Source organism: Stylophora pistillata, chromosome 5 (assembly GCF_964205215.1).
Source record: "Stylophora pistillata chromosome 5, jaStyPist1.2, whole genome shotgun sequence".
In the NCBI taxonomy this organism is placed as follows: Eukaryota; Metazoa; Cnidaria; class Anthozoa; order Scleractinia; family Pocilloporidae; genus Stylophora; species Stylophora pistillata.
Window position 1 is genome coordinate 19,733,847 of NC_142523.1, and position 16,869 is coordinate 19,750,715.

At 40.4% G+C, this 16,869-nt stretch overlaps 1 protein-coding gene and 1 pseudogene across 1 annotated transcript; one reads left to right on the forward strand and one right to left on the reverse strand.

Annotated features, from left to right (window-relative positions):
- Nucleotides 1-5,494: 5,494 nt before the first annotated feature.
- LOC148730700 (uncharacterized) lies at nucleotides 5,495-6,518 on the reverse strand. The gene is made up of 2 exons (XM_088761512.1): nucleotides 6,296-6,518; nucleotides 5,495-6,135 (listed from the first exon to the last, which is right to left on the reverse strand). Exons 1-2 carry the CDS (start codon nucleotides 6,404-6,406, stop codon nucleotides 5,905-5,907), a joined length of 342 nt encoding a protein of 113 aa, XP_088617638.1. The 5' UTR covers nucleotides 6,407-6,518; the 3' UTR covers nucleotides 5,495-5,904.
- A 9,608-nt stretch (nucleotides 6,519-16,126) lies between these two features.
- LOC148730701 (uncharacterized) overlaps nucleotides 16,127-16,869 on the forward strand; it is a 3,354-nt pseudogene continuing 2,611 nt past the window's right edge.

Below are 16,869 nucleotides of genomic sequence, written 5' to 3' on the forward strand. Positions count from 1 at the left end.
GGAAACATATTTCGACCCTTGTGATTACCGTTGTGGATAAAAGTGTTGTCTGTGCTCTTATGAACAATGGAAAATTGGCCAATCAGATTACAGTACAGCTAATGAGCCATTTTACAGTTGTGTAGTTGGTTTCCAAGCCTTTTATTTGTAGAGAAGCTGAAGGTGACCTTGTTGTGATAGAGACCAGTATCTAGTTAGCATGATAACGAAGCGTTTTACATTTGAAAAGTTGCAACGTTTGGTATGCCAACCAAGCACGCAACTGACTACTGAAGTAAACATTTTTTCCTGGTGGCTTTGTACAAAAAGATAACGGATGCAAGACCTAAAAAACTATCTTCCCAGCATACCTTTTTTAAAAGCCAATTAGAGAAAGGTTTGTTTAACAGTTTATGCATTTCGATAGTGTCTAAAGAAACTCCTTTATTTCTCCTCCAGGCTAAGTAGCTCTAAAATGGGCAAAGATCGTGTGTTGAAAAACTAGTAGCATCGAGTCACCAAATGTAAATACCCTACGAGGTATCTTTGCCAACGACATTCCGGAAAAGTTTTCTCAAGCTTAAACAAAACTTGTCCCATCCGGTCCCTCTCACCCAGTCTTAAATTGATCACGTACACTCTTGCGATCATTTGATCTGATTTTTTCTTTCTGCCTTTTTTTGTTGTCGTTGTTGTTGTTTTTTTTTTCCAGATTTCGATCGGAACGTCAGCAGTTAATGTTGGCCAGCCGTGAAAACTACACTTGAGGTTTCAACTCGATTATAGTGGTCCATAAGCGTATTTTTGCATAATAAGAGTTGCGTGGGAGTCATAGTTAGTCTGCCAATATCTGTCCTCACTTCAAATATTTCAGTCTTTCGCATCGCACGTATTAAGGCTAGATTTTAAAATGGAGTCCAAATTACGGATGTTCTGAAGGTTGAACCAGTACAAACACTAAGGTTAAAGTCGTCTGAGGTTTGCTTAAAAGAGTGTATTCCTACTTTGGTTATTTTTCCTCATCACGTAAATACACAAAATACTTCCATCTCGACCTTTTTAGGTCACTGATATCCGTGTCCAAAGCTCGTTTGAGTTTCAATTCCTCACGGGTAACATCTGCAACTCCAGTCACATGGTATACCCAGTGAGTTGTAAATCACGTACGCTTTTCTTACCATTACATTGGCTGCTAGGAGAATTGTTGAGATCGCATCCAGGTTTCATTAAGAGAGTAATTTGGTAATAATTTGAAATTGTAAATTGGCCACCGTAACGAATAAAAAAGCTGACGTTTCGAGCGTTAGCCCTTCGTCAGAGCGAAGGGCTAACGCTCTGACGAAGGGCTAACGCTCGAAACGTCAGCTTTTTTATTCGTTACGGTGGCCAATTTACAATTTCAAATTAGTTGATATAACCAAATTACCTTGTTACCCCCACCGACGCAGCACCACAGTTTCTTCAGAAATTTTTCTTTATTCACTAAAAGAGGTCTGCTAAAACTCTTACGCACGAATCATGGCTACTCCGTATCTTCTCGTTTTTGTCCGGCTGCCCTGTGAGTTAGCTAGATTCGATGAACCGGTGAGTCAGTTGGCTAGATTCTTAATTTTGACCTGCGTACGTTTGAGTGAAAGGGCATGTAAACCCCAAAATCGCACATTTTCTTTTCGCATAGCTGTTTAGCAAATATACCACGAACATCAAAAGCGCAATTGGTTTTTTCTCAAAAATCCATTTTCATCTTGTAAAAGCTCTCTCAAATTCGAAACATTCGCCATCACGGTCAGTTTCGAACTGTTTGTGCAAGAAAGTCTGGGTACTAATTATGATCACCAAGTCGAGGCTCAGGGGAATACGCTCTTATTTTGAAAGCAGATCGGAGTGACTGTAGGTGGGGCCCATGAAACAATAACAGACCACTGAATAAGGACGACGTCATCTGGCCACTCTTATTTTGTGTAGAGCGCTCTAAAGTACCACTTGGTCATAGTCTTTTGTAAAATTTAGGCTTAGAAAAAGTAAAAACGCCACGTAAAGGTGGCTGAGAGTTTATTCTGGGATTGCGAGAGTTTAACTTTGTCTTTGGAAAACGTATCTGTGACAAGCTTAACTGATAAGGTGAATAGTAGCTCGAAAGAAAAAAATGGCGACAAAACGTTATTCCAGAAAAGCAGAACTACTTTTCTTTTTAAGCCGAAAAAAAAATTATTCCGGTAAATTTGCAAAAGTAGCCATGTCACGCAAGACTCGGCCATATTCCCTGGATGAACACTTCTTGAAATATAATAGACGATTGAATACTCTTTAAGGTGCTAAAGCAAGTCAGTTGAAGAAAACCTTTTCAAAGCCACTAAAACAACGTAGCGATCTCAAACGCACGTAGGCATGAACTTACGTGCGTACCAACGGTAATCTAATACTTATTTTGAAAACAACTGTTAAAGTTTACCGGGCTCTTTGGGCGAGTGGCATCATAAAAACGGCCACAGACAAAGAGCTATACATCATATCACGTCAAAAGACTGCGGGCTCACAAATATTAGTAGCTTTTAGACTAGGAGTATTCCCTCCTTTTCCGTTATCTCTATCTCGCAAGTCAAAAACAAAATTAGTGAAAAAAACTGCGCTGCGGGAACTCTTGGCGTGAAACTGATGCGTCGCGGGAGCTTCATGGTTGAGCAATCTCGTTCCCAGGGCCTCTCATCTTCCCGCCCCACGGAGTGAGCGAGGGTAGGGCAGGAAGATGAGAGACCCTGGGAATGAAGTTGCATGGTTGAGGCGCTCGAAAAGTCTTAGAGTACCCGCAGCGCATCCACGTCCCTCCAAGAGTTCTCTGCAGCGCGCTAACAGCAATTTTTTTCAGTGATCTTTGTTGACTCGCGCGACAGACTACGCCAAAATGAAGAGACTGCTCTTAAGCTAAGTAGCTTTAGTCTATCGATGAATATCGATTGTTAGTATATACTAAAACAGTGGATAGCGTTGAAGGCGCGCTCTGATCGGCTAGTCAAACTCCGAATATCCTTTACAATTTACCTCCGAGCAACTCGGAAAAAAATGGCACCTCGGTTTGCATCCGTGACAAGCGAAGAAATCACTCAAATTAACGACGGTGGTGTATATTATGTCACTGCTTTAGCCGCTTCGCGGCTCAGTAAATATCCACCACTAACCACCTCCACTCCGGTGAATAGTTGTTAATTATCAGGTAATTCCAGCCTCCATTTTGTTTGTTTAACTTACAATGTTCTGGTTAATTACCGTGTGTGTTAGTAAGGCCAGTAGACGATATTGCATCCTCCAGAGTCTCAGTCAATCTCTCCTTACCTGGTACATGTAGTGGTGTGTTACACGTTCGGTAGCTGGATTACACGTGTGAATTACACCCAGAAGTGTTCAAGTGTATTCAAGAAGTGTGTATGTTCGAACATGAAACGGAGGATACTTTCCTGTACTCTTTAACCGTACTGCCTCAAGTCAGAAGTCGTTGATCACTAAACTTGAAATCAGCGATTAGTCATTGAAGTTGAAGCCTGGCTAGTCCTTGGCAACTTTCCAATGCTGATTTAATTCCATTGAAGGCTTGAAGAAGCTTTTATATACTCGAACAGAAAGGATAAAGTATTATATTTTTCTAAAGGAAGAACTTTCGGGAGGTTTGGAAAAGAATATTTGATGCAAGCTTGACGGGAACATCTTCTCTAAAGGAGGAATTAAAGCATTGTTCAGTTTTGTTGGTTTAGCCTTATCACTCCCGAAATCTCATTGATAATTCTCCTTAGAGTACGACATACAACCCTTAAGATGTTAGTTTTAAGATTTTGGTATTGGATCAACTTATAATCCCCTAATTGATATTTTTTCAGCAACTGCCTCCTAAAGGAAGCGAAGCCACATATGTGGTCGAAATGAGTGAGTGAGTAAGTATAACAATAAAATTCCGATCTTGACCCAATTTTGATCCGATGTTTCCCGATGCTACTTACTGTTTTTTCGGAATATCTCAGTAGTTCGACATTCACACTCGAAACACAGTTGAGTTCTCTCCTTCTGTAATTTCTGGCTTATAGCCACGAGTGCATTATGTCTTCAGTAACTCTTGCATTGACGGTACGGAAGACAGCAAAAGACGATGCGTATCTCGCAGCCATTTCAGGATTGCGCGCGATCTTACATGACAAAAGTCATATGCGATCTTTAACTGTCAATTTTTTTTTTATTTTTATCATCCGTCTGCTTGATAAAGTACTGATATTACAAGAAGAAACTCTGTCCTGGTCACTTATGGGAATTAAAGGGTTTATCCGTTGTTTTCTTTGCTACAGAAATAACAAGAATCACTCTCATAGCTGGCCCTTAATAATTTAAAGTAAGAGGAAAAGTAGACATGTCAGCTTCACCCGCAAAAGCATGTTTACAAACCTTTGTTTGGTTATTCTGTTGCTACTTGCGGGCTCGCTCGTTCCGAAAATTCACTTTCAATTAACGAAAACAACAAATTAGCAAATGGCGTAACCGCTTTAGCTCAGTTCCGTGCTTTGTAAAGGGAGTAAGTTCCATAGAAAGAGTGGTGCTGTGTCTGTAGGGGTAACAAGGCAATTTGGTTTTATCAACGCAGTCAATGATGTGAATTTGCAATAGTAAAGGGTTCAAAAGCTGACGTTTCTAGCGTTAGCCTTTCATAGAAAGAGTGGTGCTGTGTCTGTAGGGGTAACAAGGCAATTTGGTTTTATCAACGCAGTCAATGATGTGAATTTGCAATAGTAAAGGGTTCAAAAGCTGACGTTTCTAGCGTTAGCCTTTCATAGAAAGAGTGGTGCTGTGTCTGTAGGGGTAACAAGGCAATTTGGTTTTATCAACGCAGTCAATGATGTGAATTTGCAATAGTAAAGGGTTCAAAAGCTGACGTTTCTAGCGTTAGCCTTTCATAGAAAGAGTGGTGCTGTGTCTGTAGGGGTAACAAGGCAATTTGGTTTTATCAACGCAGTCAATGATGTGAATTTGCAATAGTAAAGGGTTCAAAAGCTGACGTTTCTAGCGTTAGCCTTTCACGTGCCCTTCGTCACAGCAAATTTCTGTGCTCTTTACTCTGATAGAGTAGGAATGTTTCCGATCCAGTAGTCAACTTTGATTACGCAAGCAAGCATTAACTTTGGAGGGGGCTCAAATTAAATTCAAACAGGCTCGTAAAAGAAAATTAGAAAATAGTGTGATAAATACGAAACAAAATATATAAAACGACTAATCCGAGAAACGAAATGTACATTTGAAAGATCAAGCCACTAGACAAGACAGTCGATGTCTAGCTTACACCCAGATCCTTGGACGTTTTCTTATTTCAAATTTTATCCAAATAATGATTATGCAAAAGAAATCACCAAATAACGTCTAATCTGATATATATTTTACAAAAAAATTTTTTTGTTGGTTTTTCTCCTTAGGAAAGTTCAATATCGCTTTACAAAGGTGAATAACACTTAGTTTCATCACATTTTAAAGGCTAATTACTGACCCAACCTCATCGAAAAAAAAAGAAACTGGAAGGTTCAGAGTAGCATTTTAAAGCCAATATGCCTGTTAAGATTATGACAGAACGTGCAGTGATAACTTAATTAATTTCTACTCTTAAATGCACATTAAACTCCGGGTCAGTTCCTGAATGGCTTAATGATATCATTTGTAGAAGCGTCATTCGTTCGGTCAAGCAGGCTCCTGATGGAACTCATTTTTGTAGTTATTTCGCAATCAATATAGAATACTTCATGGAAAGTGCGCGCGTACGGTGTTTACAAACGAGTTGTGGCTTATCAGAAATTGAGCAGGTGAACGAAGCGACCGAGTGAGATTTCTGATACAAAACAACGAGTGTGTAAACACTGTGCAAAGCCCTTTCCACGTGGTATTATGTTTGTTATATCATAGTTAATAGAGGGGACTGGAACTTGGATACAATTTCTTTCCAACTATTTTGGCTTTTGCTTTGTGGATGATTTCACAATAAATCTTGAAGGTGAACTGCTCTGTTTCCCTTGGCTTTTCGGACGAATCTGCACTATTTTGGTCTTTGTGCTTCGCTGTTTTGTGTCGCTTTAACCCACTCTTGCTTTTGCACTTCTTGGAACACAGTTCGCATACTAAGTCATCGAATTCGACCTATTACAAATAGATATGATATTAAAAAGATTACAGAATACCCGACATAAAAGCACGATAAACAGTTGAACTCGATCTTGTCAAACATACCGAAATGGTAATAGCAAAACACTTGTTTTCTCTCGCTTTTTAAACTGATCAGGAAGGTTATAATACTTACATCGTCAGCAGCTTCTGTAAAGTATTCATCTAGCTCTTCTTCTTCTTCTAAAATGTCTAAAATGGCATCAAAATCGTCTCCGAAAATAAAAAGTTCACTACTATCCGCCATGTTGCCTTGTAGTGCAAATCAAGGATGTGCACGTTCGCGTGACGTCACGGTACGTTTCAACCTCAGGAGCCATACAATGGGCCGGCCCTTTCATGTATGCCGGCCTTCATAACCAGTCCCCTCTATTAACTATGGTTATATACATACTGAGATTGAACACCCTCCTTAAATTATGACAACCTTTATTTGAACAAATGTGGTCAAACAACAATCACTGAAAGAAAGCAGCTTCTTAAAAAGGGAAAGAGCTCAAATAAAATCCAAAAGTTACGAATCCAAAAGTTATAAATCGTGGATAAGGAAACGCTTTTCGCTCATGGCTTTCGCCGAGACAGAAACTTTCAATATTAACGATGGAAGAAATGCGAATAAAAACTATTTGCAAAGCGATGGCTTGTGCGGCGTACAAAATGCGGTGTGTAAAATCCAAAACTTATGAATCCAAAAGTTATGAATCGTGGATAACGAAACGCTTTTCACTCATGGCTTTCTCCGAGACAGGAACATTCAATATTAACGATGGAAGAAATGCGAATAAAAACTATTTGCAAAGCGATGGCTTGTGCGGTATACGAAACCGCGCCAACCAGCCTTGAATGAAAACTTCAACTTGCCGTACGGCTCACACGTGAAAAAACATGATACGCGGCTCCTGATTGAACGTATCGCTTTTCTCACATGTGGGAAAAGCGATGCCCGACATTTGATTGGTTTACATCGGTTTGCGAACGAAAATTTACTCTGCGGCTTTTCAGTGTGTAAATCTCAGTATGTATATAATAAACTCTGATATTCTTCATTTTTAGCCATCCCTTTTCCTTGTTGGTTTCAGTATTGCCTCTACATTATATTCTGTGGTTTGCAATTCATACGAATCTTTTACAGCTTTGACCATTTGTTCTTGTTTGGCTTCTGACTGCCTCTTTCACATATTTCCTTTTCCTTTCGTATGGAAATAATATGTACTTATTGACTGCGTGGGAGGGCAGGACGGAAAAACATTTGGCTCGAAGTCAAGAACGTACTTTATGGGAGAATTGTTGATAGCAACCAGTATTCATTAGGAGAGGTCTGCTAAACCTCTTACGCACGAATCATGGCTACTCATTATCTTCTCGTCTTTGTCGCTGCCCTGACTTTTTTTAATATATCAACCAGTGAGTTAGGTTCTCAGTTTTGACCTGCGTCCGTTCCAACAAGGAACAGGGATGGCCAAGAATAGAGAATATCAGAGTTCATTGCGAAATAACTACAAAAATGAGTTCGGTCAGGAACCTATAGGACTGTAGCAAAAATTTGGAAAAAAAATTAATTTTCCAATTTTTCACGACTTCTAAATGCGAGCGCCCGAATCACCTTTTGAACGTTACATGTTAAAGCGAATTTTGTTTTTCGCTTATTTAATGTGTTCCTCCGTTTCCGGGGCCAAAGCGCTAAAAAAACGTGTCTGCGATTTGCCATATTCAATTTCAGTGAAAAGTTACAGAACATTTTTGAAATATGATTTAAAAATGTGGAGTGATCGTACAAAAATCGCTCTTGAAAAAAATGTATTTATGAAATGAAAAGTTCGGAGACACGTTTTTGTTGTATGTAAAACTAGCTACTGTCAAAATTTGAGAGCAATCGAACAAATTCCCTTTGACATGTTCGCATTTAGAAGTCATGAATAATTCGACAATTCATTTTTTTCAAAATATTTGGTATAGTCTGATAGCCAGTCCTATAAGTTTTAATTTGATATGGGGTTTAAACATCTACAGTTTAAACCGGACGCGCTACATCGCTTGCACACGAGACACCCCTGAAGGTGCACGGTAACCTTAATTCTCGCAGTGATCAATGTACGCAGAAAGAGTATTTCCCTCGACTTGTGTCGTATATTGGCAAGCTCGCTGACATGCAAGTCTGGGAGAAATGCGATTAAATGGCCTTAACTTTAAGAGTTGAAGTCGAGTTAACGTACTGGCCCCGGTTGGCTCTAATTGGTGCGATTTATTCACAAATCGCACCATTTTTTGCTCTAAATTGCATCATTTTACGCTTGACTGAGTTTTTGACACATGACATCAAAGCCTTTCTGTTTTGCATACAAAATAAGATGTAAAAGCGTTTGCGGTTCCGCTTTTAATTTAAAAACTAGCTCAGTTCTGCATCAGTAAAAGATTTGAATTGACCAAGTCCTGTATTTGGGCGATTTAAAAAAGGATGTAATAAAGTGGTAATTGAACCTCGTGTCGTGCAATTTTGGTTTGAAATCATACTTGAGATTTCAAATCGAAATCGCGCTGCGCACTCGTTCGATTTTGAAATCACGTGTATTATTTCAGCCCAAATTGCACTCCACTCAGTTCAGTTACCATTATTAATTGGTCAAATTTATACTTGAAAATGTTAAGAGCAGAGGTGAGAACACTCTGATAAGACCTTTTGAAAGTTTGTTAGAGCTGAGATCAGATTTAAAACTAAAACCAATCCTAGCTTGGATGCACTTCAGTTTGCCCTAAAGAAGTTTTTAAGAAAAAGGTTATCCTTGCACAGAACAACTACAAGTTGCTGTTTTAAACAAGTGTGATCATGGCCTAATTCTTCAGTGCTGCTTTGTGGAGTTGTTAACTTTGATAAGTTTGATAAGATTCTTTATTTCCTTCAGATGTTATTGATTTTGTCAGTAAAACCGACATTGCACGGACGGTGAATCTTGGAGATCCTTTTTCTTTTGATTGCCCACCTCATGGTGACAAGTATGGTGCCTCTTATACTTGGGGAAATAAGGAAAACATCGAGCTTAACAGAGATGAACATATAGCCATTACCCCAGTTGGTACCCTGCACATAATGTGCGTTACCCAAGCTGATGTGGACAAAATCTCAGGATTGAAAGGAATTGCTTGTACCATTGCTGCAGCAAATACCATCTACCAATCCGGCATTCGAAATGTGAATGAAGGAAGTCCAGGTGAAAATAGTTTTTAAAATATTTTATATCTTTCTAATTCTATTTATGTTCACAGTGCTTTACTGGCACGTAGAAAATCTGTCCTAGCTTACCACGGAGCTGGCAAGGTCTCGGTGGAAGAGTAGACGTGTTTTTAAACTAGTCTGTTTACAGGTGTGGAAGCCCTAGACGAGCGTCTACGACTAAATCTGAGGTGTCCCCTTATCTTTGCAAGCTCTCATGTACATGGTACATGGCAAAATGAAAAACATCTTCAGTTGTTTGTGTTAACACGGAATTATTTGTAATGATCATAGATTAAAAAAAAATAGATTATGAATTGACATGTACGTGTACATGTATAACAAGAACAAGGTGTTCTGTGTACATGTATGTTCAGTTTAATAGAAACACATGTATCACAGTAGTTTTACACACCTTAGTTACCACCCATAGGAAATTCGTAGCTTTGGTAAGTAACTCAAAGAAAGATACCTACCACACTGTAAAATTTATATACATTTAGTCAGTGATTTTGTTGAGACTTGCCCGTACATAAAAGCGTTACTTGTATTTTTGATAAGGATAGGACGTGTCCACCTGATAACCATGCAGACGAGTGTACACGACCCCTCACTGAATTCGCTCAAATATGGCTCACTTGATGCCCACAATGAACCTACAATCTAGACCAAACGGTTTATCCAGATACTAGCTTTTTACAGAGCTATACTAGTTTTAAGTTTTTGTTAAAAAATGCGTAAAAAATCCGTGCCAAAAATGGAATGAATTCATGATGTGGGTGTTTCTCCAAAATCTCAAGCCAACAAAAAATATTACGCCAAATGAAAGTAGAAACCTAGATCTTTATGTACAAACATAATTATATATGATTGTCTGTTTTTATATTTGTGAGCCATCAATCAAACTTGACAATTTTCACCATTTTGCGAAATAACGGGAAATACCTCTAAAATAGCAGGGAAATGCAGACAAGCGGCCATGTTTTGATTCATTTCAATACTTTTTCCAGCTTAAACAATTGATGATCTAAGCAATTACAAAAAATAAAAGTGTGTGATGTTTGCATTTTGGATGAAGAATTTTCCCTTGAAATACGGCAATACGGCGTGCCTGGGTGGGTCACGTGACACGTGTCAGAATATCGTAATACAAAGTCCGTTTGTCTCCATAATAGACCACTTTCATAGATGGCTGCCGGATTAATATTCTTATGTCTAAATTTAAATTAGCCCTACTGACCTCGTTCTCCAGTACAAAATTCAAAAGAATAAATTATCTCAAGCGAGGCCAGTAGGGCTAATTTAACGTTAAACAAAAGAATATTTATACGGCAGCCATTTATGAAAGTGGTCTATTCAAGGAAAACTTTGAGAAAATCTTTAGGAGTATTTTGAAAAACCATTTTCATGTTTTATTCCAGTTTTATCTTATCTAAAAATCATACTTTGGGAAGCCCGGCCGCTTTTTATAACTTTCTTTTTATTGCACCGCAACTTTTAGGCCCTTTTAAGTAAGAAAAGTACTTATTCATTTGCGGTAAAAGCAAAGTAATTATCAGGTAAATCGAAAATAAAAATTCAATGTATTTCGACTATTTTTGTTTTCCGACGGCATTATTTTGGTAACGCGCAGAGAGGATTCCTTGTCACGCACGGACACCGACATTTCCCACGCTTTCCATTCATAACCATACCAGCAGACATTTCGTAAAGATGGGCGATTTTAACTGTGTTTGTTCTTTCCAGCAACTTTCTAAGAAAGAATTTAACCTTTCTGCTCGAAACAAGAGCGCTAGATCTATTTTGATTGTGAAGAATTGTTCCAGCAGCACAAAAGAGCATTTGTATGGTTGTTTTAAAGCCTTCCGGGAAGGGGTAGAAGAAGACGGTAAATTATGTTTGGCCTGCGTTGGATTGTTCGACGAGTGCAAAGAAGATCTCATAGTTGTCCCGAGCACAGGAACGAATTTGGCTTGGGAGAGCGGCCAAGTAAAGTTTGTAAATATCCTTAGCATCAGAGCAAACAGAAACCGTACAGAGGGATTTCCAGGAGATGTCGAGAAAAATATATTTACACTTCGGTGTGCTTTGCGATACTGAACAAGGTAACTCATTGTGATAATGCTGTGTCGGAATACCAGCCACATTTTTAAATTGAACACAGCGTGAGATAAAGTATAAGTTTTCTCATGCCACCGAGTTAAGATAGTATTATTATTTTGGTTTTCTAGGGATATGTTGGAAACTTTTATCTAATTACAGCGAGACTGTGTGCTGCTCAAAGGAGACAACTAATCATACACAGGTAAAATACTGTAAAATATATTATCATTGCTTTTCTAAAACGGTGGTCATCCCAATAAATTTGGTACCAGGCTTTTATGCAACAATAAGGCAGCATTTCACATACAGTTTTCATTTCGAAAAGTCCTGCAGCGAGTACCAGTCGAATGTATAGTATACTCTATTTGCAAGTGGGCTGGGGGAATGGAAAATTGGATCAATTGTTTCCAGAACCGAAAACACTGAAATGAATTATTTGCAAGCTCAATAAACCGAAATAAATTGTACGCAATCCCCCAAATAAATTGTTTGCAGCTGCAAGTAGGAAATAATAAGTTGTTTGCATGTAAAACAAATCCCTCTCCCCCACCCCCTCTCCTCAGAGAAGTAATGGTCTGTCCCTAATGTAGTATGGTATCCCTGTGTATTATGTATACGTATCTCACGTGACTAGCACATGGAGATAGATCCGCCATCTTGATTAAAAGAAGACCTGTCGTTCTGTTGACATTTATATTTGTCTCGTCCTGCTTCTTAATATTACATGGTGGCAGCGGTGTTAGCCCTACATAATGCCAGATACAGAAGATTCGAATCCTGGACTAATTCAACTTCAAGCTCAAACGGCGAATAATCTTCCTCCTCCGGAAAAATTCAGCGGAGCAAATTCACCACAACAAGCTGAACTTTGGTCGAAATGGTTTCGTCGTTTCGAAAGATATCGGATTGCATCTGGCCTCAAACATAAACCAGACATCGAGCAAGTCGGAACTCTACTCTACGCGATGGGTGAATGCGCCGATGATATTCTTAAAACCCTAAATATCGACGAAGAACAAGCTTCGTACGAAGAGGTGAAAACAGCCCTTAACGAGTACTATGAAATCCGTCGCAACGTGCTGGTTGAGCGCGCCAAATTCAATATAAGAGTCCAAAAACCGGGAGAACCCGTGGATTCGTTTATACAAGACCTATACAGACTCGCGGATGACTGTGAGTATGGTTTACTCAAAAATGAACTTATTCGTGATAGAATAATTGTCGGAGTGTTAGATGATGCACTCTCTGATCGACTTCAATCCAAATTGAAGCTAACATTAGAAGAAGCAGTTCAAATTAGTAGACAGGCAGAAGCCAGACAACAAAGTAGAGAGGTTGTACGGGGAAGTACACTAACTAGCACAAACTCCGTAAACATGGTCAAGCGTGCAGGCCAGAATAATAAGCAAAAACACCCCGGGAAAAAACAACCCCCTCAGAGTATCAACAAGTGCTCCTGGTGTGGTAACCACCCACACCAAGACCGAAAGCAATGCCCGGCTAGGAATGCCACCTGCTTAAAATGCAAGAAGAGGGGCCATTTTCAAGCAGTTTGTCGAAGCCAAAACAGCGAGCAGTCACAACAAAAGAAAAAAGTACATGAAATTGAAGAGGAAAATCATGACATTCCCTTTCTAGGAGAAATCCAAGGGGGGAAAACAGCTGGATCGTTCAAGTGGGGATAAATGAAAACGTCACTCGCTGCAAGCTAGATACTGGAGCATCTGTATCCGTCGTCAGTGTCTCATTACCCTGGTTAAGGAATCAGCCTTTGGAGAATGTCCAGCAAACACTCATGGGGCCGGGGAGGACCCGCCTACCTGTTACTGGATCATTCCCTAGCCACGATTAAGTACAGACAATGCAAGATCCAAGAACGAGTTTACGTCATTAAAAACCAGTCATCTTCGCTCCTCAGCAGACGAGCCTGTGTCGATCTCGGTCTTGTCCAACGCCTCGACGCAGACGTTGAAGAACTGAGTACGCGAGTACCTAACTTTAGAACGGAATTCCCAAAGTTGTTCACCGGACTCGGGAAGATGACAACGGAATATCGTATTGCTCTTAAACCTGGCGCCCAGCCAGTGTGCCTGTACACACCAAGAAGAGTTCCCCACCCATTACTCCCTAAAGTAAAGGAGGAATTAGAGAGGATGATTCAAGAAGGAGTCATCTCCCCAGTTACAGAGCCAACCGAATGGTGCTCCGGGATAGTCCCAGTCCTCAAGCCAAACGGAAAAGTTCGCATCTGCGTAGACCTAGTCCAACTCAACAAAAGTGTTAAGAGAGAGGTCTATCCAATGTATTCCGTAGATGAAAGCCTAGCAAAGCTGAGTAAAAGTAGAGTCTTTAGCAAACTCGACGCTAACAGCGGGTTTTGGCAACTCCCTCTCGACAAGGAGTCCCGCCTACTTACAACCTTCATCACGCCATACGGTGGTTACTGTTTTAATCGTCTTCCCTTTGGGATCACCTCAGCCCCGGAAGTCTTCCAGCGCACCATGACTAGTATCCTGGGGACCTCATGGGAGTCGTATGCCATATTGATGACACCCTTGTACACGCGGCAACACAAGCGGAGCATGATGAACGACTGAGAACTGTCCTTAAGCGGCTACAGGTAGCCGGAGTGACGCTCAACGAGAAATGTGAGTTTTCTAAACGTTCTGTAAAATTCCTGGGACATATTATCGACGAACAAGGCATCCGTCCAGACCCGGCCAAAACTGAAGCTATACGCAATTTCTCAGTCCCACAGAAAGTCAACGACCTCCAACGCTTCATGGGAATGGTCAATCAAATGGCAAAGTTTATACCAAACCTGGCCAATCTCAACGAACCACTACGACAACTCCTAAAAAAAGAGAACATGTGGAAATGGGATAAAGCCCAACAGTAGTCATTTGAAGGAATTAAGAATGAACTGACATCTGCAACAAACCTTGCCCACTACGACCCAAGTCGTCCTACAGTCATCTCAAGCGATGCCTCTAACTTTGGACTTGGAGCTGTTCTTCTACAGCTCCAAGAGGACGGTACCAGGAAGCCGGTGTACTATGCATCTAGATCCCTCTCAGAAACTGAGAAAAGGTACGCAGTCATTGAGAAAGAAGCCCTGGCTGTGACATGGGCTTGTGACAAGTTTTCCGACTACGTACTCGGAATGAAGTTTACAGTGGAAACGGACCACAAGCCGTTAGTACCCCTTTTCACTTCAACTGATCTCTCCAAAATGCCACCACGCATCTTAAGATTCAGAATGCGTCTCATGAAGTACGAACTCGACGTCGTATATGTACCCGGCAAGGAACAAATTACCGCAGACACGTTGTCACGCGCTCCTATCGAGAAGAATGTAAATGAGAACATAGATCTTGTGGAGGAAGTGGAAAGCTTCACACAACAGATCGTAGCAGGGCTTCCAGCAACGCCTAAGCGGCTGCAAGATATCAGTGAAGCCCAAGACCAGGATGAAGTATGCAGGATGATCAAGAAGTACTGCCTAGAAGGATGGCCGGCTTACATGCCAAGTTCTACCATACTCCGTCCATACTGGGAGAATAAGAAACATTTAACTGTGATAGACAAGATTCTACTATATGATGACCGTATTGTGATTCCAGCAGGAATGAGGCTGGAAATACTTGACCTCTTACATCAAGGACACCTTGGGATAACAAAGACGCAAGCACGAGGCAAGATGTCTGTGTGGTGGCCGGCGATTACTACAGCGATAACAGACATGGTGACGAAATGTTTTACGTGCGCTACGAACAGACCAGTGCCCAAGGAGCCCCTGATGCCATCGTCATTCCCATCCAGGCCATGGGAAAGACTAGCCGCTGATCTCTTCGATCTAAAGGGAAAGAAACATCTTATTGTAGTCGACTACTACTCAAGGTGGACTGAAGTTAAAGCACTTCCCAGTGAATTGTCCGAGTCACTAATCAAAGCCCTGAAAGAAATATTTTCAACTCACGGAATTCCAGACTTACTGGTGTCCGATAACGGCCCACACTTTGCTTGTAAATCCTTCCAACTGTTTGCAAGTATTTACGGGTTCACTCATATTACTAGCTCGCCAACTTACGCAAGAGGAAATGGTGAAGTAGAGAGAGCGGTACGTACTGTCAAGGATATCCTGAAAAAGAACGATGATCCCTATCTCGGTTTTCTAGCATACCGAACAGCACCTCTTCACAATGGCCTGGCGCCATGCGAACTGCTGGTGAACCGCCAACTCCGCACCCAGTTACCAACCTTCCCTGACAATCTACAACCAAACCTACGACTGAAAGACCTGGCAAAACTAGATGCATAATTGTCTGTTTGATTACTGTAAAAGCTTTAAGGGGAGGTGTAGTATGGTATCCCTGTGTATTATGTATACGTATCTCACGTGACTAGCACATGGAGATAGATCCACCATCTTGATTAAAAGAAGACCTGTCGTTCTGTTGACATTTATATTTGTCTCGTCCTGCTTCTTAATATTACATCTAACTGCTTAAGTTTATATTTGTGCGCTCAAAGCAAGCTTCTTATGGTTACATGAAAAGACATAGTCGTTGTACCCTTTAAGACACCCGAAGAAGGTGAAAGGTGAAGCATAATAATTTGACTGTGTTCCCACAGTACACCTTATTTTCAAACTGAATGCAGAAATTTCATTTTGATAGGAGACTCCCATTGCCGAGCGTTCTGAAAAACACCGGAGGTAGGATATACCCCTAAAGAAATCCTCGAGGGTACTAGTGAGTATTTTAACTGCTGCAGCTGCAACAATAAATTGATTACGTACGACCAGCTAAATAAATATAAAACAATTAAAAAGCATGTGATCATCGACAGTGCCGAAGAGCGCAAAGCATTATGGTTGGAATAATTATTGGTTGGAATAAAAGCGGACTTATTTCCGTCAAACTATCGGTAATTGAGAAATGTTCCTGCGTTGTGCGATTACGTCCAATATTAGTATGACCGAAACAATGCCGGGTGAACATATTTCTAGTCTTTCAGGGCACCCCAAATCCTTCCCCACTAGTATAAGAGACGGTCCATTATTCACCCCCAATGTTTGGGGGTGGTGGAGGGGGAGCTGAAAACTTTTGAAATGAATTGTTTACAGAGCCTTGAACACTGAAATAAATTATTTGCACGCGCGATAAACCAAAATGAATTGTTTGCGATCAAAAAATGTCTCATTCCTCCGCTAGAAAAATAACGATTCGTTTCTAATATATAGATAATTTTCTTGTATTTTAAGAATTGACTGGGTATGTGGATAGTGTGACAAGTGAGGGATCGTTAGCCTTTGACACTTTGGAAGCTGCCGTTCATACTATCGGGTCACTAGGTTAGCGCAATTGCTCAAATTTGTCATTTGTTATGAAAGTGAT

Coding starts and splice junctions, on each gene's coding strand:
- LOC148730700 (XM_088761512.1), bottom strand. CDS start 6,406: ATGGCGGATAGTAGTGAACTTTTTATTTTCGGAGACGATTTTGATGCC. Junction 6,136..6,295: donor TTACAGAAGCTGCTGACGAT/GTAAGTATTATA, acceptor TATTTGTAATAG/GTCGAATTCGATGACTTAGT.